The 24798-nt window shown below is 56.0% G+C and overlaps 1 protein-coding gene across 2 annotated transcripts; it reads left to right on the forward strand.

Moving 5' to 3' along the window:
• Window positions 1-479: 479 nt before the first annotated feature.
• Window positions 480-23978, forward strand: Pfkl (phosphofructokinase, liver type). 2 transcript variants are annotated; one of them, XM_028860422.2, is made up of 22 exons: window positions 480-675; window positions 5026-5099; window positions 8759-8836; window positions 9311-9500; window positions 10054-10219; window positions 10958-11002; window positions 11198-11306; window positions 13726-13821; window positions 15017-15109; window positions 16365-16490; window positions 17218-17282; window positions 17953-18016; window positions 18808-18954; window positions 19442-19512; window positions 20364-20451; window positions 20991-21143; window positions 21621-21785; window positions 22021-22082; window positions 22222-22333; window positions 22941-23040; window positions 23123-23228; window positions 23527-23978. In XM_028860422.2, exons 1-22 carry the CDS (start codon window positions 591-593, stop codon window positions 23672-23674), a joined length of 2343 nt encoding a protein of 780 aa, XP_028716255.1. In that variant the 5' UTR covers window positions 480-590; the 3' UTR covers window positions 23675-23978. The 2 variants fall into 2 exon arrangements, with proteins under 2 accessions (XP_028716255.1, XP_037056158.1); XM_037200263.1 differs by lacking the exons at window positions 480-675; window positions 5026-5099; window positions 8759-8836; ... (3 more) ...; window positions 11198-11306; window positions 13726-13821 and adding an exon at window positions 13982-14246.
• The last annotated feature ends 820 nt before the right edge of the window (window positions 23979-24798 follow it).

The raw sequence follows: 24798 nt of genomic DNA on the forward strand, positions 1-24798 counted from the left end.
CAACAGCTACCCAGAATGGGGGGCCCAGGGCCCTACAGTTTTGTTTTGAGCTCGAAGGAGAACGTGGCAAGCCTAACTCGGAGTCCGGGTGCTGCTGAGGAATGTTCACCTGAACCACACCTGCACCCCCGGGCAGGCCCAGGATCCTGGCCAAGTGGGATTGAAAATGCCTGTGGGACTTGGCTCCAGGTTTTCTTTAACAGCACCTGAACAGTTATCAAACCAGCTTGCTGTACCAGGAACTCCACATGCTCAGAAGCTTCAGTCAGGCACAGGTGGTGGATTCCCTTGGTGGGGACGTTGATCCTAGCTGCTGGGTGCCTGGGGACCAATGGTTCGGGAACTGCTACCTGGAGACTGGAGTGCGCTCCGCCCTTCTAAGGGCTGTAGCGCGTCATTCTCCCCGGCAGCCACCAGAGGGGCGACTAGGTTCCCGGAGCCTGTCAGTCAAGCGTTGCACTGGGGGCGGAGCCGGAGCGGGGCGGGACGAACCGGGCGCACTGGCGGCGGCAAAGGGCGGGGACAGGCAACCGCGGCGCGGAACGCAGAGCGGGGAAGAGGAGCTCTGGCTCCCGGTCTCCGCTGCCACCATGGCCACCGTGGACCTGGAGAAGTTGCGGATGTCGGGGGCTGGCAAGGCCATCGGAGTGCTGACCAGCGGCGGCGATGCGCAAGGTGATGGGGCGCGAAGGCGTGTTTATGGATGGGCAGGGTTTCTGCCTGTCGTCGGGCTCCTTCGGCGCGATCGCCGTCCCTCGCCCTGGGGGACCTGGGGATACGAGTCCCGCCAGTCTCCTTCGGGGGCAACGCGGCTCCAGGTCCCTGTCCCTAGACTCCGCCCCCGGGTCACTAGCGTACGTGCTGCAGGCCACGGGCCTTGGCACGCCCCGCCCTCGCGCTTCCTAAGTCCGCCCGACTTGGGGGTGTGTCCGCGCAGCACGCAGACCTAGGGCACTCCGCTTCTCCTTTCTGGGTCACACGTGTCAGGACCTCACCGAGATGGTCCTGGCCGAATCCTGCAGCCCAGGAATTTGAAAGGACCAGAGACCCTGTACCCTCCCCATTCAGCCTTCGATTCCCATCCTGTCTGCCCTGGGTGGGGTGAGGGTAGGGCAGGCTTGCCCACAAGCCTTCGCCTGGGCTTTTTCCTGTCCCTTGGCTGGAGGCCTAGGTGGAGAACAGAGTACATGGAGCGGGATTTCGGGGGCGGGGGCACTTTGTGGGTATTTCCTAGCGAAGTCCTGGTCTCACTCCTGTAACAGGGCAGGCAGCACGTGGTTGTTTGCGCGGGGTCCACACACCCTCTGCCTGGCTTGGTAAGGCTAGAGAACAGCCTAGCTTGGGAGGAACTGCCTCCTCTCGGCCCCTCACTTGGTGGCCCGGTTTCGTGCTGATTGCCGAAGTCCATAGCCTCTAACTCCAGTTGGGCACAGCTGAAGAGCGATACCATCCAGTTGACCCTCAGGGGGAAGAGAGGCTGAGGAAGACACGTGGGGCTTGGAGGGACTTCACTACCCTGAGCCCTGCAGCTGGGCTTGCCTGTTTCCTTCCAGAGAGTTCAGGAAATGCAGATACACATATGCCCCTCAGTGCAGGCTCCTGACCGCCCAGCCCTTACCTAAGAGAGAGGTGGGGGATAACGAAGATGATGGACGCATCTTACAAGCATGGTTGCAAGCCCGGGAAGGCAGAAAAGGTCACCTGACTCCCGGCCTGTTGGAAATCTCAGATCCCTGCTGAGTCCCCTGGTCCTGGCTATGGCTGCCAGTCAGCATACCCTTCTTCAAGAGAATATAGCTCAGTGGTGGGACTGAGATTGGGCGGGGACCTGAGGAAGAATCATTTATGGTAGGGATCACAAGAGAGGCCCTGGCTGGGCCCACCTCACCCATTAGATAGGCACTTCAGTGAGGCCATCGGAGTCCTGAATCCCATTTGCAGGGCTCCTGGCTCTGGCAGCCATATGCTACCCATCCCAGGCTCCTGTCTGAGCAAGGGAGGCTCCAGTGTCTGAGGGATGGTAATACTGAATGGTCTCTGTGGGTGTAAAGTTCCTGCTGCCTCTGTGGGTGTAAAGTTCAAGCTGCCAGGCCAGGGCCACCAGGGTGACAGACATGTACTTTTGGAGGCTGGTGGAGGGGGCTAGAGGCAGGAGGCCCTTCCTGGGTAGGTGACCCGGTAGGCAGAACCTGTTTACATTTTCACTTGGGCCCCAGGGCATGTTCTCCACAGGCTTCATGGAGTCCTCTCTGGGTAGGGCCAGTATCAGTGGGCAAGCGGCAGCAGCAGCTGGCATCACGGCAGAGTGTCGCCGTCTGTTGCCTAAATTCTGGAAGCTGCCTTCGGGTGTGTTCCCTAGGCTAGTCAGCTGCTGGGTGCCTCGTGCCTTCTGTGTGCCCTCAGTGCCCTCATGGGCCCTTGGTGGCGTTGGCTAACAACAGCTGGAGAATGGACACCTCGAGGTGCGCCCCTACAGAGCCCCATCTGCACGCATTGAACATGTGAACGCCAGGCCTCCTCACTAGTGGAGGCCACCCGGGCCCAGACCCGGAGTCCTGGCCTGGCTAGAGATGTGACCAGCTCCTTTGGCCTGACCCAAGCACTGCCTCTGGCCTAGGAAAAGGTTTCTTTTTTCCTCCTAGCCAGGCAGGAAGACCTATCCTTTTCAGGCCAAGTCTCTCCCTTCCTGTGGGCCAAGAGTCATGTTGGGGAGCTGAGGAGGGCTGTTGTGTTCATCAATGTCTGTGTGACCAGAGTAATTTCTTTAAAAGTAATTACAGGTAGAAAAAAAAAAGGAAACAAAATCCCTCAACCAAACTACAGCTCCAACAAGCCAGCCCGGCCTCAGTCACATCCCAGCCTAGGCACTTCAGTTCTCTGGCTCCCTGTACCTAAACAACTCAGGGGCCCTGCCTTCCCTGTGGTCAGCGTAGACACTCATTTCCTGTTTGTGTTGTGAGGTGCCTGCATTGCTGGGTGTGGGAATGGACACAGGCCTGTTAGCTTAGAAGCCATACTCTGGAAGGCCCAGGATCGTCTCTTGGTGCCTGAAAAATACCTTGTTTTCCCAGAGGTTATGTCTCTGGGGTTCAGTTTTGCAGCAAATGCATAAGCAGGCTTTGGCTCTGCACAAGGCACTATGAATGCCAGCGGACAGACAATTGCCCGCCCTCTGCTGAGGGCTCTCTGACTGGGCCTGGTCTTTGCCCAGTTTATTTTGAGAAGGAAAAGCAAATGAAAGGACAGTTGAAAAGGCCTTTTAGTTGGGTGTGGTGCCTCAGGCCTGTAATCCCAGTAATTGGGAGGCTGTGGCAGGAGAATTTATTATGAGTTCTGGGCTAGCCTGGGCTATAAAATGAATTGTGGGGACAGTGGAACACAGAGGGTGGGGCCCAGACCTTTGCCACAGTCTAGAATATAGAGCAGGAAGGTGATATAGGTGCCCAGGATTATGCTGTCCCCTCAGGCCATACCCTGCCCCCCGGGCTTCAGTGCATAGCACAAAGGATCATTGGGTGCCCAAGCTTAGGGGTCTCCCTGTCCTCCAACCCCAGACTCCCAGGCCCTCAGCACAGTGATTGGCACTCTTCAGAGTGGTTCAACAATAATAGGAACCGGCTGGGCTGTGGTGGGTGCACACCTTTAATCCCAGCTCTTGGGAGGCAGAAGCAGGAGGATCTCTGAGTTCCAGGACAGCCAAGGCTACACAGAGAAACCCTGCTTCAAAAATAAATAAGCAAATAAATAAAATGAATGAATGAATGAATAAAAACCAGTAATAGAAACCTTTTGCAAAGGCAGCTTCCTTGTGGTCCTTAGGGGCATCATCTGCTCTCCCAGATCCCGTCTCAAGGGCCATGTTCCAACATGAAGGGCAGTCTCCATGGATGCTTGGTTTAGCACCTGTGTGGTTTCTAGGGCTCAATGTAGGTTTTCTTTGACAGCGTCTTGAAGTCATTTACAAGGCAGGGCTACACTGTATCTGTTATGTAACATAGTCCTGAGCTGTCCCCCCACCCAGCAGCTTGATGAGATGGCCTCGTCAACTGAGACTGGCCTTCCCCTGGAGCCACAGGTGACCAGGGGCTGCACTCTGGGTCCCTGGCCTCTGACATCACCAAACTCCATCCCAGATGTTGGGCCTTCTCTCCTACCTACCAGGGTCCAGGACCCCTTTGCTGGGCCTGCTGACGTGGGCTCAGGGCAGGAAGGAAGCATGGTGGTGGCCGCTGTAGACTGACTAAGCTGATCTCCCTTACCGTTCCCACTCAGGAGTGAGCAGGGGGAGCCAGCAGCCCATACCCAGCCTCTGCTGTGGGGACCTCAGACTTCCTAGGCTTTGGTGCTCGGCTCCCTGGGTGTGTGGGATGTTCCCGGCTCCCTCCCACGTCTCGGCAATAATACTTCCATCTGTTTAGGGGATGGGAGGCATTTGCTACTTCCGGGACCAATGCTCTTTCCTGCTGTGGGTCCTGGGAAGGTGTGAGGCGGAGCAGAACCAGCATTTCCAGTCTGGGGTTGGAGGACAGGGGGAGGCACCCCTCTCAGCTAGGTACATCGTGTGACCCTTTGTGCTTGGCACTGAGGCCCAGGGGGTGGGGTATGGCCAGAGGCGATAACAAGGTCTTCCGTGCCCATGTCACCTTCGTTCCCATAGACTATGTTAGTCTGTGGCAGAGGTCTGGACCCCGTTCCCTAGGCTCCACTGTCCCTATATTCCATGCCTAGGCCCCGTGGTTAGCACCTGATTCTGTGGGCCTGAGAGAATGGGGGCTGTGCTGACCGAGTCCGGAGCCTTCCTGTTGCCGTGGCTAGGGCAGCCGAGGCCAGAGACTAGGCATGGAAGGAAGCCAGGCCACTCAAGAGCAGCTGCCGCTCCCCTCCACCTCTTTCTAAGTGTTCCGGGGAGCAGTTGAATGCCAGACTCTAATTTCCTGGCTCGGAGCCCACTGGGGTGGGGGTGCTGTGGGAATATCCAGAGAATATCCCTGCCTGGACTGATGGCGTGTCCCGACTCTCTCACAGGTATGAATGCTGCTGTCAGGGCTGTGACCCGTATGGGCATATATGTGGGGGCCAAAGTCTTCCTCATCTACGAGGTAAGCGGGGTGTGGTGGGGGTGTGGTGGCGGTAGCCTATGCCGAGGTAACCTACAGGGAATACATTTTTCTGTTCTGGTCACCTTGGAAGCTTTCAGGTGCCTGGGCCTGGACTGACGGGATGTATATTGTCTGGGGGAAAGGGGTTGAGCCAAGACATCTATAGAGCGAGACATATTGTGGGGTTGGTGCCCGCTAATACTTGTTCCATAGCCACCACGGGACATTGTTCAGTCCTGGAGGCCTAGATGATGGATGGAAGGTCACCAGGAGACCAGCCAGGACAGGACCAGTGGGGGAGGGTCCAGGCCCTACCTACGTCAACCCTGCTTTGTCTCTCGCTGGCCAGTAGCACAATCCATCTGCTCAGGTCTTTGTCAGTCTAGAGCCCCAGGGACAGAGGGTCCCCCTCCCCCAGGGCCACACTGTCTGTCCTGGTTTGCTCTGTCACTGTGGCCCGTAGGAGGCCAGGTGGGAGTGAGGGGCTCCCTGATGTTGCTTCAGGTGGGCACAGCAGTCTGTGAGTCTCCCCACCCACTCCCTGGGTGTCTTGTCTTCTTTCTCCCACAGGCTCCCGAATTCCCTTGTCATATCTTGTGGTTATCTTGTTTTAACTTCTTAAACACAATGTATCCAACCCCAGCTCTGCCTCTTCATAGGGCCTCTGCCCCTCCCTCTCACCCCTGGGTATGTCCTTGTCCCTTGCCCTGGCCCCAGGTTATGGCAGGGCCATACCCAGTCTTCTGCTCTACAGATGTGGGAGAGGGAGAGATAGTGGGGGGCCCCAGTGTAGAAGACACAGGCAGCTCTCTCTCTGAGTGCTGGCTTCAGGCTTGGATGATGGGGGATCCCTGCACACCCTGCTGTGGAGTGTCAGAGATCTGAGGCACAGGAGCCTGGCAGGTGTATCTGTATAGGACCTCCAGATGGGGAGAGCCGGGTTCAAGCCATATGTAAGGCCTCTTTCCTCAGCATCCTAGCCTCTCCTGTTAAGAGGGAATACAGAGGGCCAGGTGGTGTGTGCCTTTAAACTCAGCACTGGAGCTCCAGAGGCAGGAGGATCTCCGAGTTAAGAGACCAGCCTGATCTACATAGCCAAATAAATAAATATGAAAGGGAATATGAGCTCTCCCGTGTGTCCATGTGGGTGGTGTCTTCTAATGACTGCAAGTAAGTGCGGACTGCTTTGTTCTCTTGGACCTTTGGGCTTGGAGTCGCAGAGAAGGAGGTGCCTGGACTTTACGGTGGTCAGCGGCAGTAGAAAGGGAAGGACAGAGAGGATGCTCCTCTCCATCTACTGCAGGGCCCTGCAGAGTGCCTTCCTCCTCAGAGACCTCCACACAGACACCACTAATATTCCTTACTTCCAAGTAGAGAGGGATTTCAGAGAGAGCCAGTGTGAAGCGGGTAGGGTTATAAAGAGACTTTTGTTTGTTTTGTTTTTTGAGACAGGATTTCTTTGTGTAGCTTTGGCGCCTTTCCTGGAACGCACTTGCTGGCCTCGAACTCACAGAGATCTGCCTGCCTCTGCCTCCCGAATGCTGGGATTGAAGGCATGCGCCACCACCGCCTGGCATAAAGAGACATTTTATACATAACAAAGCACCCCCAAGAGTATGGGAGAGGATGGATGAGGGCTTCTCAAGGGCTTTTTTTTTTTTTTTTTTTTTAATACGGTGGCTGTGTGGGCCCTTCCAAGTCACAGCGCTGAGGGTGAGATGCACAAGGTTTGAAGGTGGAATAGTGTTCTTCTTTCAACAAAGCTGTGAGGTTCATGAGGGATGTTGTTTGAGGTTAGGCATGAGAGGCGGGTGTTGGAAGCCCAGGGCTGTAGAGCATCCTGGCCCTAAGTGAGCACAGTTGATCGGCTGTCCTTGACATCTTTGAGACATTCATAGGCAACAGACGTGTTTTGAATCCTGTTGAGTTAAAAAAAAAAAAAAAACTAAATGTAGGGATCATGGCCTGGAAACATGGATTTAAACTACCCCAAATTCCATGTGCTGATGTGGAAGCAGTTTCATGAACTGTTTTACAGAACAAAGAAGGTCGTAAATCAAGGCATGTTTAAAATACGTTGGTGGGGACATCAGAGAGGCGGGTCCAGCATATCAGGGAAGCTTTTCTCCGGGGCTCAGGTGCTCTCTGATGACGGTCTTAGCTTTTGGGTCGGTGGAAGCTGGTGGTCTGCCAAGCTAATAGATTCTAAAAGGTTTTTATCTACTAGACGCAGGATGTTAGTTCTGACACCGGGATGGGCAAAGCCAGATATGGTGATTAGTCTCGGGACCAGCAACCGCCCATATCCCTGCAGCTCTAACCAATCGGTCTCTGCACATACAGTGTCTTTTCGGGAATCCTTGACACTTAGTAGGTGATTTTGTTTTACCAGTGGTGTCTGAAGTCTTCCAACTTGTACATTAATGGTCTTACTTTTCCTTTCATGGCCAGAGGTCTTGAGTGCCCAGAGGAGGTACAGTTAACCTGGCTTGAACTAGGAAAAGCTACTTACACTCCTCAGACTGGGGTGCCTCGTCCACCTGTGGCTCCTGAGAACCTTCAGGGGTGAAAGCAGAGTTGTTTGTGTGGCTGCTGTGGCCTGAGCTGACCCTTCACTGTGGTGTTCACTGACCACTCTCTGGGGCCTTACCCCTTGGCTAGGGAGGAGCACAGCCCAGAGCTGAGCTGGACATCCCGGGCCAAGCATGGCATGCCCACTTTTCCTTGGTGCTGGAAGGCCAGTGGTGCCCTCTGAGGAGTTTGGAGCTGCACGATAGAGGCTGTCCATCTTGTCTTATCCATTTGCAAAACACCCCTATCCCATGTTCATCGTGTATAAAACCCACAGACAGATCTAGATCTACTGTGTGGTAGAGGTACTTGGTTCTTGTTGTCTGATGAACAATAGCAGAGGTCAGCGAAGAAGCCATGCTGAATCCCCATGAGGGTCCAGTCCATAACATCCAGGGTGAAAGATAGGTACTGTCTAGTACTGTGGGGTGCACTGCCCTGTACTCCCACCCCTTTGCTCTGGGGTGAAGAATTGGCCACAAGTACCTGGGGACACATGGGACATTGTCTTCTGTGGTTGCCCACACATCTATGGGACTTGTGAATCCTCCCTTAGGTACGGGCCTTCCCACCCAAAATGCACGCGTGTTCCCATGGGGAGACTTGTGTAGTGTGTGTCCCTGGCACCCTGACTTCTGCCTTTGAAACTAGGTGTTAGTTAAATATATCCGTGGGTAGGGGAGGGTGTCACGCTCTGTTGTCACATGGCGGGAAGCACTTAGAGTCCCCTCAGACCACAGCCAGGTCATTTCCACCACTCACACTGGGCAGATCTCTTCTGAAGGACATCGGGCTTCCCTAGGGGCTTTGGGGTCCTGGCCTTGTCCCTCTGGTTTGGGTGCAAAGACATGAGCTCAGCTTGGGGACAGGCCTCAGGTGAGTGCTGGCACCACAAGCATGCACTGCGTGTTTTCCTCTGTGAAACAAACTCCTGGGCGTGTAGAGCATGCTCGGAGTCCCACACAGGCTGCTGGGCCTGCAGATAGGAGTCCTTGCAGCCGGGCCCCCTGAGCAAGCTCCCTGCCGGTGATCACAGTGCTGCTGGCTACAGTCGGGCTGGTGTCTCATCCGTCCGTCTTTGCTTTCAGGGCTACGAGGGCCTCGTGGAAGGAGGTGAGAACATCAAGCCAGCCAACTGGCTCAGTGTCTCCAACATCATCCAGCTGGTGAGGCTTGAAGACAGATGCTCCTTCCCCACCCCGGCAGTGTGTGAGCATGTGTGGGTGTGCACACACATAGAGGCCCTCAGACACAGAGATCTCCTGGGTGCACAGACACATCGAGACATGCCAAATGACAGACAGACAGACGTACACGCACCAAGAGGCTGTAGTCTAGACCAGGGAGGCTGTGGGTGGAGACAGAGATGGTTCTCTTCTGGCTGGTGGGTGGTGTGTTTGTGTGTCTTGTGTGTGTGTGTGTGTGTGTGTGTGTGTGTGTGTGTGTGTGTGTGCTTTCTCATTCTAAGACTTGAGGGAACTCCCCAAGCCCAAGGCTTTGGACTCAACGAGAAAGGCCAGAGAGTGGAGGGAACCACACAAGGTTCTAGAGACTTCCCGCTCCAATTCTGTGGGGTCCACCTCGTCCAGCAGTGGCATCTTCTGCCACCCCACCTAAAGGCTCCTGCCTCTTCCATGCAGGGTGGCACCATTATTGGCAGTGCCCGCTGCAAGGCCTTCACTACGAGAGAAGGACGCCGGGCAGCAGCCTACAATCTACTCCAACACGGCATCACCAACCTGTGTGTCATTGGTGGAGACGGCAGCCTCACGGGTGCCAACATCTTCCGCAATGAGTGGGGCAGCCTCCTGGAGGAGCTGGTGAAGGAAGGTGGGTCTGTGCAGAGCTGGCTCTTACCTGACTCTGGAAATGGCTGGAAGTCATCTCCTCCAGGACAGCTTCTGAAGTGGGGTGGTGTGCAGGTGGCGAGGTCAGCATGAGCCCAAGCTCCTTGAGGTCACGGGTGGTGCCCCGTGTTCCAGGATAGCATATCCCTATCCCCCCACCCCCCTACTTCTCCCATCCCCTGCCCCCCACCCCTGCACGCGCGCTGCGTGATGGCCTTGCTTGTAACTGATTCCTAAGAGTCTGATGTGGGACACACACTCAGTTTGCAGAGGTGTAGCTATGGTTTAGGTGACATTAGACATTAGAAGTCCCAAGGTTGCTGCTTGGAAGGTGACATCAGCCATTCTGTGCTTCCCGTGGTCCCCTGGAGGCTGCCTACTGGCTGATGAGGCATTTGAGAAGGGCTGAGCTAGGCCTGGAGCCCTGCTGGGATATACCCCTTCTTATCGATGGTGAACGAGGGAGAAAAAGGTATGGTGGCCAAAGCAGCTGGCCAGGTCGTGGCCCTCACCAAGCCTTTGGTTCTCTGGCACAGGTAAGATCTCGGAGTCCACGGCTCAGAAACATGCACACCTGAGCATTGCTGGGCTGGTGGGCTCCATCGATAACGACTTCTGCGGCACCGACATGACCATCGGCACAGACTCGGCCCTGCATCGCATTATGGAGGTCATCGATGCCATCACCACCACTGCCCAGAGGTAAGTGGGGTCCCATGCTAACTAGGCTGACTTGGGAGCCTCTGTCCCCTCGTGGTAGTGAAGCTGGCCTTATGCAAGCTGCCGCAGTAGCCGGTAGCCGGTGGACTTTAGCTGTGTGTTCAACTGGTGGCTTCTAGGCTAGTGCCTTCTGCCGAAGGAAATGCTGGGGTCAGCTTCCAACCTTCCAGGTGTCGGTGGGACATGGGCAGTGCACCCCAGCCACCAGAGGCTTACTGCATTCTAGGCTGGTGGTGCTCCTGAAGGGGGTTCTTGGGCTCCCAACCACAGATCACCAGGTTTGGATTAGTACCAAGCTCTCAAGACAGTTGAGAACTAGCCAGGTGGTGGTGGTGGTGGTGGTGGTGGTGGCGGCGGCGGCGGCGGCGGCGGCGGCGGTGGCGGCGGCGGCGGCGGCGGCATATGCCTTTAATACCAGCACTTGGGAGGCAGAGGCAGGCGGGTCTCTGTGAGTTCGAGGCCAGCCTGGGCTACAGAGCGAGTTCCAGGATAGGCTCCAAAGCTACACAGAGAAACCTTGTCTCAAACAAAAACAAAAGATGGTTGAGAACAGTCTTGAATAATAGTGGGTGTTTTCTCATCCAGGGAGCAGGTAGCCCTGGGCATGAGGAGCTGGGCACTGTCCTTGGGCAGTACCCCTATCCTCTTGGAGTCTGGTGGGTTAAGATGTGTGGCCTACAAGTCCTGGCACTGATATCTCCACCCATTTCATCTTCACAGCCACCAGAGGACCTTTGTGCTGGAGGTGATGGGACGTCACTGCGGGTGAGGAGGACTGTCTTGGTCATCAGGGAGAGGTGGGGCATCGGGGGCTGTGGGGGACAGTGGGGTAGGGACACCTAGTGTCTGGCACCCACTGGTCATTTACTATTATATATGAGTATGAAGTAGCCCTTGCGGGCATCAGGGAGAGAGACAGGGAGAAGGTCCTGAGCAGGCTTGGCCCCTTTACTCCTCCAGATACCTGGCGCTGGTGTCTGCGCTGGCCTCAGGGGCTGATTGGCTGTTTATCCCTGAAGCACCCCCTGAGGATGGCTGGGAGAACTTCATGTGTGAGAGACTGGGTGAGGTGAGTGGCCAGCAGGGATTTCTACTTCGACCACTTGAGGATCTAAGAGGCAGGTGCCCCTGGAACTCCGTTCATTCACTCACTGGTTCAGCAGCACCTGCCGGCACCCTCTGGGGAGCTGGGAGGGTCATGGTGCTGACTATTGATTGCTCATGCCTGTGTGAGGGTCATGGTGCTGACCTGAATGTGCGTGTGGGATGGCCGTAGCACTGATGGCTGGATGCGTCTGGCGGGGGGGGGGGGCGCTACATTGCTGACTGTTACATGTGCCGATGTGAGGTCTAGTGCTGCCCGCTGGACACACCTGTGGTCCTACCCATTGTAGGCAGAGAGAGTGGACAGAGATGTTCAGGCCACTGTCTGGGTTCATCTCTGTGGCCAGTGCAGGAAGCATGGCAAATTTGTTTCCTGGAGTGCTGGCGCTAGATCTCAGCCTCTGAGAGGTAGCCTCTTACACCAGGGCCCAGAGCAATGACCCTGTAAGAGCGGTAACCCTGTAAAGGCCCAAAGGGTAGGTGAGGGGCCTGGGGCTAGCTACTCGTCTACCAGATCTGTGCTTCCCTGAGGGTGGTGGGTTCTAATCCAGGAAATAAGTGTCTGTGGGTGGTGTATACCAGGCCCTAACTGGGGGGCCCCTGAAGCAAGAGAAATGGGGTGTCTGGTAGGAGAGGCCCCTCTAAAAGAGCTGGGGGAGGTTGCTGGTCCCTTGGTCTAGAGCAGGCTATCTGGGACATAGCTCTTTAGATGAAGCTGAGGTGACTGGCATAAGGGGGTATATTCTTACACACACACATAACACACATACACACATACACACACATACACATACACACACACATACACACACATACATACATACACATACACACACACATACATACACATACATACATATACATACATACACATACATACATACATACACACACATACACACACATACATACATACACATACACACATACATATACATACACACATGCATACACATACATATACATACATACACACATACACACACATACATACATACACATACACACACACATACATACATATACATACATACATACACATACATACATACACATACACACACATGCATACACATACATATACATACATACATACACACACACACACACACACACACACGCACGCACGCACGCACGCACGCACATATAGTTTCTATATCCTGGGAAGCCTGTGTTTTGAAGGAGAGGCAGACCCATGTGACCAGGCCCCAGGCAGAGCCAGAGGTCCCCAGGGAAAGTAGTACCACCTCCTTGTGGCTCTGCATCCTATCTAGGCAGTAGAGCTTCCTGAGTTTCTAGAACCTTCTCAGCTGAAGCTACAGGCAGGATGGAAGTGGAACAAAGTGGGCAAGACTTTGTTGCCCCTAAATAGAGACTGCAGGCCAGGTGGGGCCTGAACATGCCTGGCTCTCATCTGCCTGTGTAAGGTAATGGGCTTCTGTGAGCGTCCATGTTTTCCTGGAGAGGCAGGTGTTTCCTTCCTTGTCCATTTTCAAGCTCAAGGCAGGGGTGGAGCCTGGCTATTACCCTCAACCTGCAACCTTAGCCTGGAGGTCTGGTTCCTCGCCAGAGTCACCTCCTCTGTGAAGCTAATGCCCTCTACGAACACCCAGGCCACTCACAAGCTGCTTCCAGCTTCCTGACGCAGGAGGAGCAAGAGTTCTTGGCCAGCCTGCGCTCCATCCAAATTCTCGGCCAGCCTGGGCTGTGTAATGAGACTGTCTCATGAGCTGCTCCCACCCTGTCCTTACGGAGGCTCTGGGTGTCACTGCAGCCTTGTAGACTTGCGTATCACACAGCAAACCTCATGAAGGTCTGTCGTCTGTCGGATCACTGAAGGAAAAAGCCAAGGAGGGAGAGTGCTCTGTGATGGTTAGATTAGCGTATGGCACATAACCTAGGGAGAACTGTTGTTCCGTCTTATGGGTCCCCTGTGCTAACTGTAGCCCTCCCATTAGTTCCAGGGTAGAGAGTGTATTAGAACCCCTGGCTATTGGTTGGCATTGGAAGGGTCCCCCATTGAAGGATGCAGAAACAGCCTGAGATGGGACCTGAAAGTCCCTGGTTAGCTGCCTGCGGGAATGGTGGCTGTTTCTGGTCTGCCTCCTGCAGACACCCTACCTAGTACCCGCTCATCCCGTGTCCCCACTCCTCAGCCTGTTGCTTCCTGCACCCCGTGAGGACAATGTGGTCCTGGTTGGCTGCCCTCAGCACTACTGTGCACTCCAGATCCCTTTTCCTCTTTGAGAGGTGGGGAAAGGTATTGTCCTTGCTCAAGTGGGTTGTAGATACAATGTCCTAGACCTCAGTGAGGCTTGCTGTCCCTAATGGCCACGTGCCATGAGTGGTCCATGACTGGAGAGTGAGCCCAGTGTCTCTGACAGACTCGGAGCCGCGGATCGCGACTAAACATCATCATCATCGCAGAGGGTGCCATTGACCGGCATGGAAAGCCTATCTCATCCAGCTACGTGAAGGATGTGAGTACAGCAGCCTCCCAGGGCAGGACAGGTCCTCTCCGGTCCCCCGGCTCCATCTGTGTCTCCTGCAGATAGGTCCTGCTGGTCCTGGGTTGGCCCCTCCCTGGGCTGAAGTTGGCACTAGGAGATGCTTGCTTCTTCATCCTGACCCTGTCAGTTGTGGGGTGGCTGGCTGGGGTCTCCAGAGAAGCTGAGGACTCAGGTCTGGTCCCAGGCACTGCCCCTCCATATCACGAGCCCCAACCTTTTGGGTCCTGACTCCATTCAGTGTCTGGCTGGGCCCCTCGGCACCCCAGTGTTAGGTCTTAGCTCTGTGGGCTCCCCAAGTGATGGGGTGCCCATCCTCCACTCCAGACTCAGCACCTGCAACAGTGTGGATTTGCCAGATGTGTTGCACACCTGTAATCCCATGAGGCAGAAGGAATGTGAGTTCTGTGCCAGCCTGGCATCCACACAGATTCTAGGCCAGCCTTGGCTTCATAATGAAACTTTATCTCAAAACTAAACAAAGCGAAACAGAACTAACACCCGGGACTGAAGGCCCTCCTCTAGCCTCTGGTGGTGGTGGGCATCCCCCAGGGAAACACAGCCCCCGCCTGGCGCCCCTGCCTTTGCCCCCACCCCCTCTGCCAGTGACTGTGTCCCCATATCGTCTGATTCTGTGCTGGCACTCTAACCTATTTGCTGTTCCCACTGTACCTCGGCCCCCAGAACCACTGGCGTCCAATGGACACTGAGCAGAGGGGCCAGAGACTGTGTTCAGTGTTGACTAGCCAGGGCTGCAAGGGCATGAAACACAACCAGTCCTGTGTGCACAAAGATGCTGCCCTACGAATGCACACATGGACCCTCGATGCACACTCACGTGGTCACACAATCTTCACAAATGTATTCACACTCACATGAACTCCACACTCAGATGCTAGAGCATGTTTCTTAAGGCTACACGGGTGGACCACGGAGACTGGGCCTAGGGACAGCTGGGCAGCAGCTAGTGCAGGAACCTACAGACCCTCTGCTCTTTGCTCCCCACAAGGCAGGGTTTCTCCGTGTAGCCCTGGCTGTCCTAGAACTCGCTCTGTAGACCAGGCTAGCCTTGAACTCACAGAGATCCGCCTGCCTCTGCCTCTTGAGTGCTGGGATTAAAGGCGTGCACTACACCGCCTTACTTATCCTCTACTCTTTTGACACATAGCTGGTGGTTCAGAGGCTGGGCTTTGACACACGAGTGACCGTGCTGGGCCACGTGCAGCGAGGAGGGACGCCCTCAGCCTTTGACCGAGTCCTGGTATGTGTACAAGCTTCTGCAGGGACTTTGTGTGTGTGTGTGTGTGTGTGTGTGTGTGTGTGTGTGTGTGTGTGTGTGTGTGTGAGAGAGAGAGAGAGAGAGAGAGAGAGAGAGAGAGAGAGAGAACGCACGCGTGCGCATTGAGGGGCTGGGCTGGCTGTCTCTCGGCTGCCCCAGATCCCTTCTGAGACCACTACAGAATACACATCATGTCTGAGCCAAAAGGAACAGATTCTTGGCCACGAAGGCCCATGCATGTCAAAGATTCTGTATGTGAGGACTGGTACTCTATGAAGAGCCGGGCCAGAGGCCGCCTGACAGACAGGACTATGTAGATGTGAGACCGGATGGTGCTGGCTTGGCTCCTGTGTACCACCACATCCACTTTGCTGAGCCCAGAACTCCAGTGTGCCATCTCCCTTGGCCCTATGGAAGAACTGGGCACAGACAGACCCATGGAAGGGACCTCACTGGCTCTTCTAGGCCTCTTCTACACCCTACGTGAAACTTAAGTCTATAAAGAGGCCAGGGGAGTTTGAGACTTGGACACAAGGCTAATACCACCCCACCAAGATCTAAAATGTCCTGAGATCACCATGCCCAGCCAATGCCCTGGGTGCTGGTGGGAGTGCAAGCTGCCTAGGCAGAGGCAGAGGACAAAGGGACAGCTTACTGCAGTTTGTCACCAGAGTGCCAGCATTTTTATGCCAGTTCTGAGCCCAAATGTCTCCTGGGTGATGCCAGGGGACACCTGCTCGAGGAGATCTTCCATGAGTCCTTCATTTTCGTCTGTCTGCCTGTCTGTTCTCTCTGCTGCGCCAGAGCCTACAGCTGTGGTCCGTCCCCTGTAGCACAGTTCTTAGCGTTTTAGGTGTCCCAGCCTGTCAGCCCATGTTTATCACTCCTCTCTATCAGGAGAGGGTGACGTGTGAGGCTCCAAGAAGCGTGTTGTGGAAGGGGCCCTGGGGCCCTGGCTGTCTTCCTTCCCTGCCACTTTCAGTCCCAGAGACCCTGAGCAAGTCCTCACCAGGCCCACTAGCCGGGCTGTGGGGACTCTGATGGGAAATGGGGCCTGACTGGCCGTTTTGACTGTTGATCGATCGTGCCAAGGCACCGTGATCTGAGCCTGGACCCGTGTGGAGGAGGCTTAGGAAGCTGGCGTGTGTGCATATGTCTGCAGAGGGGCTGTGTTGGTTTGCAGAGCGGTGGGGTGGGCTGTACCAGCCTGAGCCGCGCTGTCCCCTCTCCTGTGCAGAGCAGCAAGATGGGCATGGAGGCTGTGATGGCCTTGCTGGAGGCCACGCCCGACACACCGGCCTGCGTGGTCAGCCTCTCCGGGAATCAGTCTGTGCGGCTGCCTCTCATGGAGTGCGTGCAAGTGGTGGGTGTCGCCCCCCTAGCTTCCTCTTAAGTCCTCGGCTTCTGGGTGGGGGAACGAGGGTTGCCGTAGGAGAGGAAGGGGCTTCCCGGGCTTCGGAAAGCCGGGAGAAACTGGCCAGAGGGAAGTTTGGAGGTGGACACGTGTAGTCGGGGAGCTGGGAGAGCAAGGTCTCGGCTTCCTGGGGGCCGTGGCATTGGGTAGGTGACTGGGTATTTGGGATTGGGGTGAAGGATGGAATTACTGGGTACGGCTCTGGCAGGTGTATGGGGGCGGTCATTAGGGTAGCCAGAGCAGGGGCGCTAGGATGGAGTACAGTTGAGGGCAAAAGGGCTGTGAGGCCAAGCAAGGAGCTGCTGGCTTTGGCTCAGGGTGTGGTGGTGGTGAGGATGCTCCGTGGCTGGGGTAGACAGAATGTTGGAGGCAGGAGGAAGGCTTGGTCCTGACCCCCTTAGGGAATCTACTAATGTCAGCCCAGGCCCTGCTTCAGGTATGTGGGTGAGGGATGGGGGGGGGGGCCCTCCCATTCCCAAGGCTCTGGTCAGGCTCTGAGGGGGTTTGAGACACAGTGAAACATGTGAAGCACAGGGCTGATTTGTCCCTAGATAAAGGAGGACTCATGTCTGAAAACTGACTGGGCTCAGGACATGAAGGTGTTGGCTCAGAGTCCCTTCTTGAGGCTGGGTCTGTGAGGCCTCCTTGACCACCCGGCTCTCTTTTTCTCTTTAAGACAAAGGAGGTGCAGAAGGCCATGGATGAGAAGAGGTTCGACGAGGCCATCCAGCTCCGTGGCATGTAAGGGTAGCCAGCCTTTAGGGCAGTGGGGAGGAAGGGGTGAGCATGGACCGGCATTCGCTGACGGTGCTCTGCAGGCCCTGGGCCCCACTCCCCCCCCCCCCCCGCACTCTGGGCTAGTACCCACTGTTATAGGAGCTGAGGGGAGGTAGCCCCTGTGATGCCAATGCCAACTGTGAGGTGTGGGGCTGCCGTGCCAGGGAGGGACCTATAGGGTGCGTGGGGGGGTAGTGGTGCTGCGGGATGGACAGAGGTCATGGCCAGCTTTGTAATGCCCTACTGAAGGACAGGGAGGGCCAGCGGGTATGTGGACTCTAGCCCTTGGTGGCATGGGGTGCCACCTCCTGCAGGCACCTGGCCCTGTAGGCCTGACTAGTATATTCTGGCTGGATGCCCAGGCCATGGGCTTGTGTCCCGTTGGATCTCAGGGGTCTGTTGAAGATGTTTGCGTGGGATGTAGCCACAAGACAAGCTGACCGCACGGGGGTCTGGCTCCTTGGGATCTGAGTTCTGGCCCTGTGCTGAGCATGCCCTGAGCTTCAGAGTCCCATGTGCTCATGCACTTCTCTGGCTTTTGAGCGGCCGTCACTCTGCCTCCCTGAGTTCACGGCTGTCTGTGGCTGCAGGGGTGAGGTGGGGCTGTGAGCTTCACCATCTTCTTCCTTTCCAGGAGCTTCGAGAACAACTGGAAAATCTACAAGCTCCTTGCCCACCAGAAGATCTCTAAGGAGAAGGTAAAGAGGAGGGCAGAGACCATGGCTGCAACGGTTCTGCCATCTTCCCCTTCCTCCCGCCTCACTGCTGTCTCATGGAGAGCTGAGCTCCGAGTTTGGGGCTTGGGTGTGGCTGGCCGCAACTCCTCCTTCCTGCCCGAGGTCTTAGCCATGCCCTGAGGACTGGACTCAGCTTTGCTTTGTGGCCACAGGGCCCAGTCTAGGGCTTCTCAAGGACTGTTGAAGAACGTGGCCCTGATGGGACTTGGTGGAAGGTGACAGTGCATTGAGCTATGGGGACAGCTGAGACCCTGGGGAAGGTATCTCCAGGGCAAGAGCAACGTAAGGGCTGGTTCCTGCTACTCCAGGGACCAGGACAGGGCCCCACTCAGATACTCTGAGCTGGCACACTGGATCATACAGCTTATGGGTCTATCACTTTATATCAACATAGCACCAAGCCAGTTCTTGGTACAACGTTAGCTGCTGTGAGACTGGGTGGCCCCTCCCCCCATGGCTGTACCACCTCTGTCTGAGCATGGCCGATGCCTGAGGGCTTTGAAGCAGCTGTTTACCCAGCCTATCAGGCTGTGCCTGTGAGCCTGCTCTCAGGTGGTGTCCACTGAGCATGCCAGGTGACCTTGTGATGTACGCAGGACTTGTGCTCTCTCTCTCATTTGGTCTTTCCCAGAACTTTCTGGAATGAATAGGACAGATATATTACTCCCATGCTGGATAGCATTCGGGCTGGCTAGGGATCCATCTGGCCCCCGTGGCTTATATTTCTGTCGCTTCTCCTTTTTTTTCTGAAGTCCAATTTCTCCCTGGCCATCCTGAATGTGGGAGCCCCCGCCGCCGGCATGAACGCCGCTGTGCGCTCCGCAGTGCGTACCGGCATCTCCGAGGGACACACAGTGTACGTTGTGCATGATGGTTTCGAAGGCCTGGCCAAGGGTCAGGTAGGTGCCGCGGCGATGATGCAGGCGGTGGCTGGGGTTGGGAGCTCAACCCCTTACATTCAAAGATCTGAAGGGTGCTGGATGTGTAAACACAATAGTCCTGTTCAGGGACATGAAGAAATGTGATAGCCCATGGGGAGGGGCTGGCTGCCCTGGGAGTGGAAACTGGGACTCTGTTCTTTTTTTTTTTTTTTTTCAAAACAGGGTTTCTCTGTGTAGTTTTTGGTGCCTTTCCTGGATCTCGCTCTGTAGACCAGGCTGGCCCCGAACTCACAGAGATCCACCTGCCTCTGCCTCCCGAGTGCTGGGATTAAAGGCTTGCTCCACCGCCGCCAGGCTGGGGGACTCTGTCCTCTTAATCAGCCCTGAGACCCAGGCCCCTGCTTTGGGGTGATAGCCAGCACTGACAGAGTCTCTGTCCCTTGCCTGAGGAATCACACTGGTGAGACCTTGGGCCACCTTCCTGAAGCCATGTTCTTCCTGGCAGGTGCAAGAAGTGGGCTGGCATGATGTGGCAGGCTGGCTGGGGCGAGGTGGTTCAATGCTGGGGACCAAGAGGTGAGTAGCTGGTGGCTGGATGTGCACAGCCTAGCTGATGGGACAGATAGTGACTAGTCCTGAAGTCCAGGGCCGGCCCCTTGGACTCCTGGGTGAGCCAGGCAGAGAGGGTGCTGCTCAGTGTCTCATGCCTGCCCTGCAGTGTGGGGACACTCGGTGGCAGGCAGCCGGAGCAGAGGTGTCCCTCATGAGAGACGGGCTATTCCTTCTGGTTGTGGCTGTGGGTTTTTTTTTTTTTTTTTTAAGATTTATTTTTATTTATTATGTATACAGCATGTATGACTACAGGCCAGAAGAGGGCACCAGATCTCATTACAGATGGCTGTGAGCCACCATGTGGTTGCTGGGAATTGAACTCAGGACCTCTGGAAGAGCAGCCAGTGCTCTTAACCTCTGAGCCATCTCTCCAGCCCCGTGGCTGTGGTTTTTACCTCAAGGCCTGGTGGTCTTACGATGGGTTCAAGATTCCCCCACAGAGTTGTCATGGGGTGAGATAGTCACTTTGTGTGATGGTGGGATGTTGTCCTGTCCAAGTCTGTGGAGCTGCAAAAGCTGGAGAAAGTGCCCCTTCCTGTTACCACCTCAGCCAGAAGGGACACCCAGAGTGGCAGGCTGTCAGGCAGAGGCTTGGCCATTGCTAGCCAATGCCCAGTGAGGTTGTTGAGTAAGCACCCAGGCCTCTCACATGCTGGCCCCCATATCTCTAACCCACACGGAGCCTCCCTGAGGGTCCCTTTGGTGACTGATCTCTGGCTTTGGGAAAGGCCAAGTCACATATTTCTGAGGTGAGATGCACTCTTGTTTTGTGAGCTGCATGCTCCCTCTCCAGGCTGATCTGTCTCCAACCACAGGACGCTGCCCAAGCTCCACCTGGAGGCCATCGTGGAGAACCTCCGTACCTACAACATTCACGCCCTGTTGGTTATTGGTGGCTTTGAGGTGAGGCTTCTCATCTTGGGTCACTGTGGGTGCTGCTGTACCCCGGAGCTGGAAGTGTGGCCTCAAACACGGACCTTGGGCTGGGGCAGCCAAAGGGTCAGAGCTGTCAAGTGTGGGCTTGGGCTGGGGTTCTTAACCCTCTGAGTATCTTAGAGTACAGCTAGCCTGGTGTTAGGAAATCAAAAGGGAGGAGGGGAACAGAGGGCCTCAAAAAGGAGGTAGAGGGCAGAGGAGTAATGAGGTCTGCGAGGCGCACTGACACCATGCCCTGGTGCTTGGTGAGTCCTTGCCAAATGATAAACATGAACATTCGGGTGGCTCCGAACTTAGGAGCTCAGCTGGAGCCCCCCAGTCCTCATTAGGATCCTGATTTTCTGGAAGGACTAGTGTCTTTAGACAGCTCTAGGGTGAGAGTAGATTATGTCAACCCAGTATCAGACGCAGCCATCTTCAGGGGCAGGGCACGATGGCTCCCTAGCCCTGGTGGAACCTTGCCTCATCCCACCCCCTCCTGGCTCCCTTCCCTTTCTGGCCCGCAGGCCTACGAGGGTGTGCTGCAGCTGGTGGAGGCACGGGGCCGCTATGAGGAGCTCTGCATTGTCATGTGTGTTATTCCAGCCACCATCAGCAACAATGTGCCCGGCACTGACTTCAGCCTGGGCTCAGACACCGCCGTCAATGCGGCAATGGAGGTGAGGTGTCCTGGGGAGGGCTGGCAGCCCACGTGTGGGTGGCTTCGTGGGTCTCCTAGGCCCTGCCGATGGGATGATAGGTCTGTACCTCCAGGGGGCAGGCACCTCCAACTGTGAGCCCCTGGATCTGTGCACACACCCAGTGGAGGTGGCCCAAGCTCTGTCCTCCCCAGCGGTCACGGGTATTGTGGGAGCCCTTGGTTCTGGGTACAATTGTTGCGGCCTTATGATCCTGTGTACCAGTGTCCCCATGGTCCATGGGTGGTGAGAGGAATGGACTTAGAGGATTCTAACTGTCCTCCCTGCCCATTTATTTTCGCAAAAGGGTCTCATTCTGTAGCCTAGGCTAGATTAGAACTCACTATCTAGCTCAGGCTGGCCTTGAACATGCAGTAGTTCTACCTAAACCTCCCGACTACTGGGATTATAGTAGTGAGCTGCCATGCTGGGCTCTGACCGTCCCCTTGATCCCTCCAGAGCTGTGACCGCATCAAGCAGTCAGCCTCGGGGACGAAACGTCGTGTGTTCATCGTGGAGACCATGGGGGGCTACTGCGGCTACCTAGCCACTGTGACAGGCATTGCCGTGGGTGCCGATGCCGCCTACGTCTTTGAGGACCCTTTCAACATCCACGACTTAAAGGTGAGCCCGGCCTCCATCTTGAGCTGTCCAGCTGCCTGCGAATCTGACAGGCCCCTCCTGAGACATACAGAGGCAGAAGGCTCGGGATGGGAGTCGCTTCCTGAGGGACAGCAAGTCTCCTTCTTCAAGTCGTGCGGTGTCTTAGCATCCTTGCCCCGCCTCCCTACTGAGGCTGCTGGGTCCCACCTGCCCTGCTTTCTCCCTCACCTCTTAACGCACCTCCTCTTCTTCCCAGGCCAATGTGGAGCATATGACAGAGAAGATGAAGACCGACATCCAGAGGGGCCTGGTGCTCCGGTGAGGCTGCTGCGGGTGCTGGGCAGGGAGGGCACAGGGCCTGGGAGCGGCCCCCCTCCTCTCCTGTCCCACTCTACCTGTGCCTGGCCTGGGGGGCCCAGACTTGGGGCAGCCTCGACTGCCTTGTGTGTCTCCACAGAAACGAGAAATGCCATGAGCATTACACCACGGAGTTCCTGTACAATCTGTACTCCTCGGAAGGCAAGGGTGTGTTCGACTGCAGGACCAACGTGCTGGGCCACCTGCAGCAGGTACTATTCTGAGGGTGGTTCCCCGGCCCCAGCAGTATTAACTTGCCAGGGCTCCCATCTCCACCCCCATTTTCTTCCCCAGGAAGACCCTTGAGGGAGAGACTCTCCTTCGTGCATGCCCCGAGAAGGTGCTTGCCAAGCTGTTTAATTCTCCAGCACTCGGGTGGTGAATGTTCCCATCGCCCGTGGGGCTGAGACCCAAACCTGGCACTTGGGCCCTGGACTGAGCCCTCATTTTCTGGGAGGCAGCCCAAGCCCTTGCCATCCTGTGGCTATGTCCTCTCTGCCTAGTCCCTCACCTACTAACTAGACCCTATTGCCTCATGGTGGCTTTCAGGAGGCCTGGGGTGGGGCTACTGCCAATGGATCCTGAGGCGCAGGGGCCATTCCTGACCTCTGGAATGGTTCTAGGCTGCACTTTGAGGCCCTCCAGCTTATAGGAAGAGGCTGGGATGACAAGAGGTCAGGAGTGGCGAAGTGGTCATGCTTACTGCAAGGACACAAGGAGGCAGTCCTGGCTCATGTGCTGGCTTAGGACCCCTGTGTCTAGTCTCCTTTGGGGCTTGTCGAGCTCCAGGGATGAGGTCTCACCTGTGTTTCCATCCAGGGAGGGGCTCCAACCCCCTTCGACCGGAACTATGGGACCAAACTGGGGGTGAAGGCCATGCTGTGGATGTCAGAGAAGCTGCGCGATGTCTATCGCAAAGGTAGGTGGGGTGAGCTGGCCCAATCTGGCCCTCTGAAGGTCTCTGGGGCCTGGCCTTGCCCAGCACATGTCCGTCTCCATAGGGCGGGTGTTCGCCAATGCTCCCGATTCCGCCTGTGTGATCGGCCTGCGGAAGAAGGTGGTGGCCTTCAGTCCAGTCATGGAACTCAAGAAAGATACTGATTTTGAGTAAGTCCTTTTGGGGCTGCATGGAGATGGGAGGACCCTGGGAGGCCCAGAATGTCCCTGGACAGGGTCCTCATCAGGCTTTAAAGAGCAGGGGTCTTATCTGGGTGTTCTAAGGCCAACACAGGGCAGTCTGGGGAGATTTGTAATGAGCAGGCTGATTAACCTCAGCAGCAGCCAAAGGAATGGGGCGCCCAGATGTGCTCCATATATCAACCGGGTCACAATAACAGCTAGGTATTCGGGGTTTAAGGGACTGCGGGATTCGGCCTCTGTAACTACCCAACCTTGATCTACTCAGGCACCGCATGCCACGGGAACAGTGGTGGCTGAATCTCCGGCTGATGTTGAAGATGCTGGCACACTACCGCATCAGCATGGCAGACTACGTGTCAGGGGAGCTGGAGCACGTCACACGCCGCACCTTGAGCATAGACAAAGGTTTCTAGGCCGCCATCACCGCCCTTCCAGCTTTCCTGGACTCTCTCCCTTCCAGTGCCAGCCACAGATCCCAGCATGGAGGGGAACTCACATGGAACTCGGAGCCTATGGCTGGAGGGTGGGGTGTCTAGTGTGCTGCTCTGGGGCTTTCTTCCCCTAGCCACCTCCAGGACGGAGCACCTGGGGAGACCTCACCTTCCGGCCCTGGCTGGGCAGACCCACATTGCCTCTCCCTCGCTGGCCAGCTGGCTGCCTCACCACATGGCGGAAAAGAGCCTTACCTTTTTTTAGAAATAAAGTCACCTGACTGGAGCATGGTTACCTGGACAGCATGAGCTGAGGAGTCCAGGGAGAGGGTTTTCAGGACTCATGTACAAGTCTTACCCTTAGCTATTCTGCAAGACCAGATGGTAGGGAAACCCACCCTGGGGGGCATTAGGAAGACCTGCGTCCTCAGTCTGCCTGAGGAGTGCTCCTGAGCCTGGTGCGGGGCCCCACACTTGCCCCCTGAATAGCTGGGGTCTCAACCTGTGGGCAGTGGGCCCTGGGTCTGGAGGGGAGACTTGTCACACTGTCAGGATAGTGGTCCTGGCTGGTTGCTGACCCCCAGGCAGTTCTTGGGGCCTACAGGCTGGCTCATCAGAGAAGTCTGTGGGGGCTGGAGAGATGGCTCAGCCGTTAAAGGCTAGGCTCACAACCAAAAAAATGTAAGAGAAGTCTGTGGAGGTCAGAGCCCCGGCTACCCCCAATCCAGGTCTTGCTCCAATCCACTGCTCAGGGTTTCTGCATTAGCCACTGCTGGGTCCATTCCCTGCAATGGCTAGATATTTACAATAGACGGAGGCTGTTTCCTGTCTGAGTGTATGGAGGTCAAGGGTTGTGGTTTTGGCTTTGTGGGCCTGTTGGCCACATGGGGGCAGTGGTTGCCCTGGGTAGGGGTCTCCCTATGGGCCTGGACTTTTCTGAGGCTTTAGGGACCAGGTGACTTGCCAGGGCTTCCCCTTGGCTGCCTTAGTCCCAACCTAAAGGGCAGTAGGTCTGGCTGAATTAATGAGGCCAAGACAAGGATGAGCATTGACGTACAAATGGCCGCTGCTTCTCAGCCTCTGGTCCCCATGCCGCTGTTTCCCAT

Source organism: Peromyscus leucopus, chromosome 16_21 (assembly GCF_004664715.2).
Source record: "Peromyscus leucopus breed LL Stock chromosome 16_21, UCI_PerLeu_2.1, whole genome shotgun sequence".
Classification (NCBI taxonomy): domain Eukaryota; kingdom Metazoa; phylum Chordata; class Mammalia; order Rodentia; family Cricetidae; genus Peromyscus; species Peromyscus leucopus.

Bases quoted from the DNA above. Each gene is read 5' to 3' on its own strand.
- Pfkl (XM_028860422.2), top strand. From the start codon at position 591: ATGGCCACCGTGGACCTGGAGAAGTTGCGGATGTCGGGGGCTGGCAAG. The intron at 13,822-15,016 runs GTGAGTACAGCA...TTTGACACATAG, and splicing joins CATCCAGCTACGTGAAGGAT to CTGGTGGTTCAGAGGCTGGG. The intron at 18,017-18,807 runs GTAAAGAGGAGG...TTTTTTCTGAAG, and splicing joins AGAAGATCTCTAAGGAGAAG to TCCAATTTCTCCCTGGCCAT.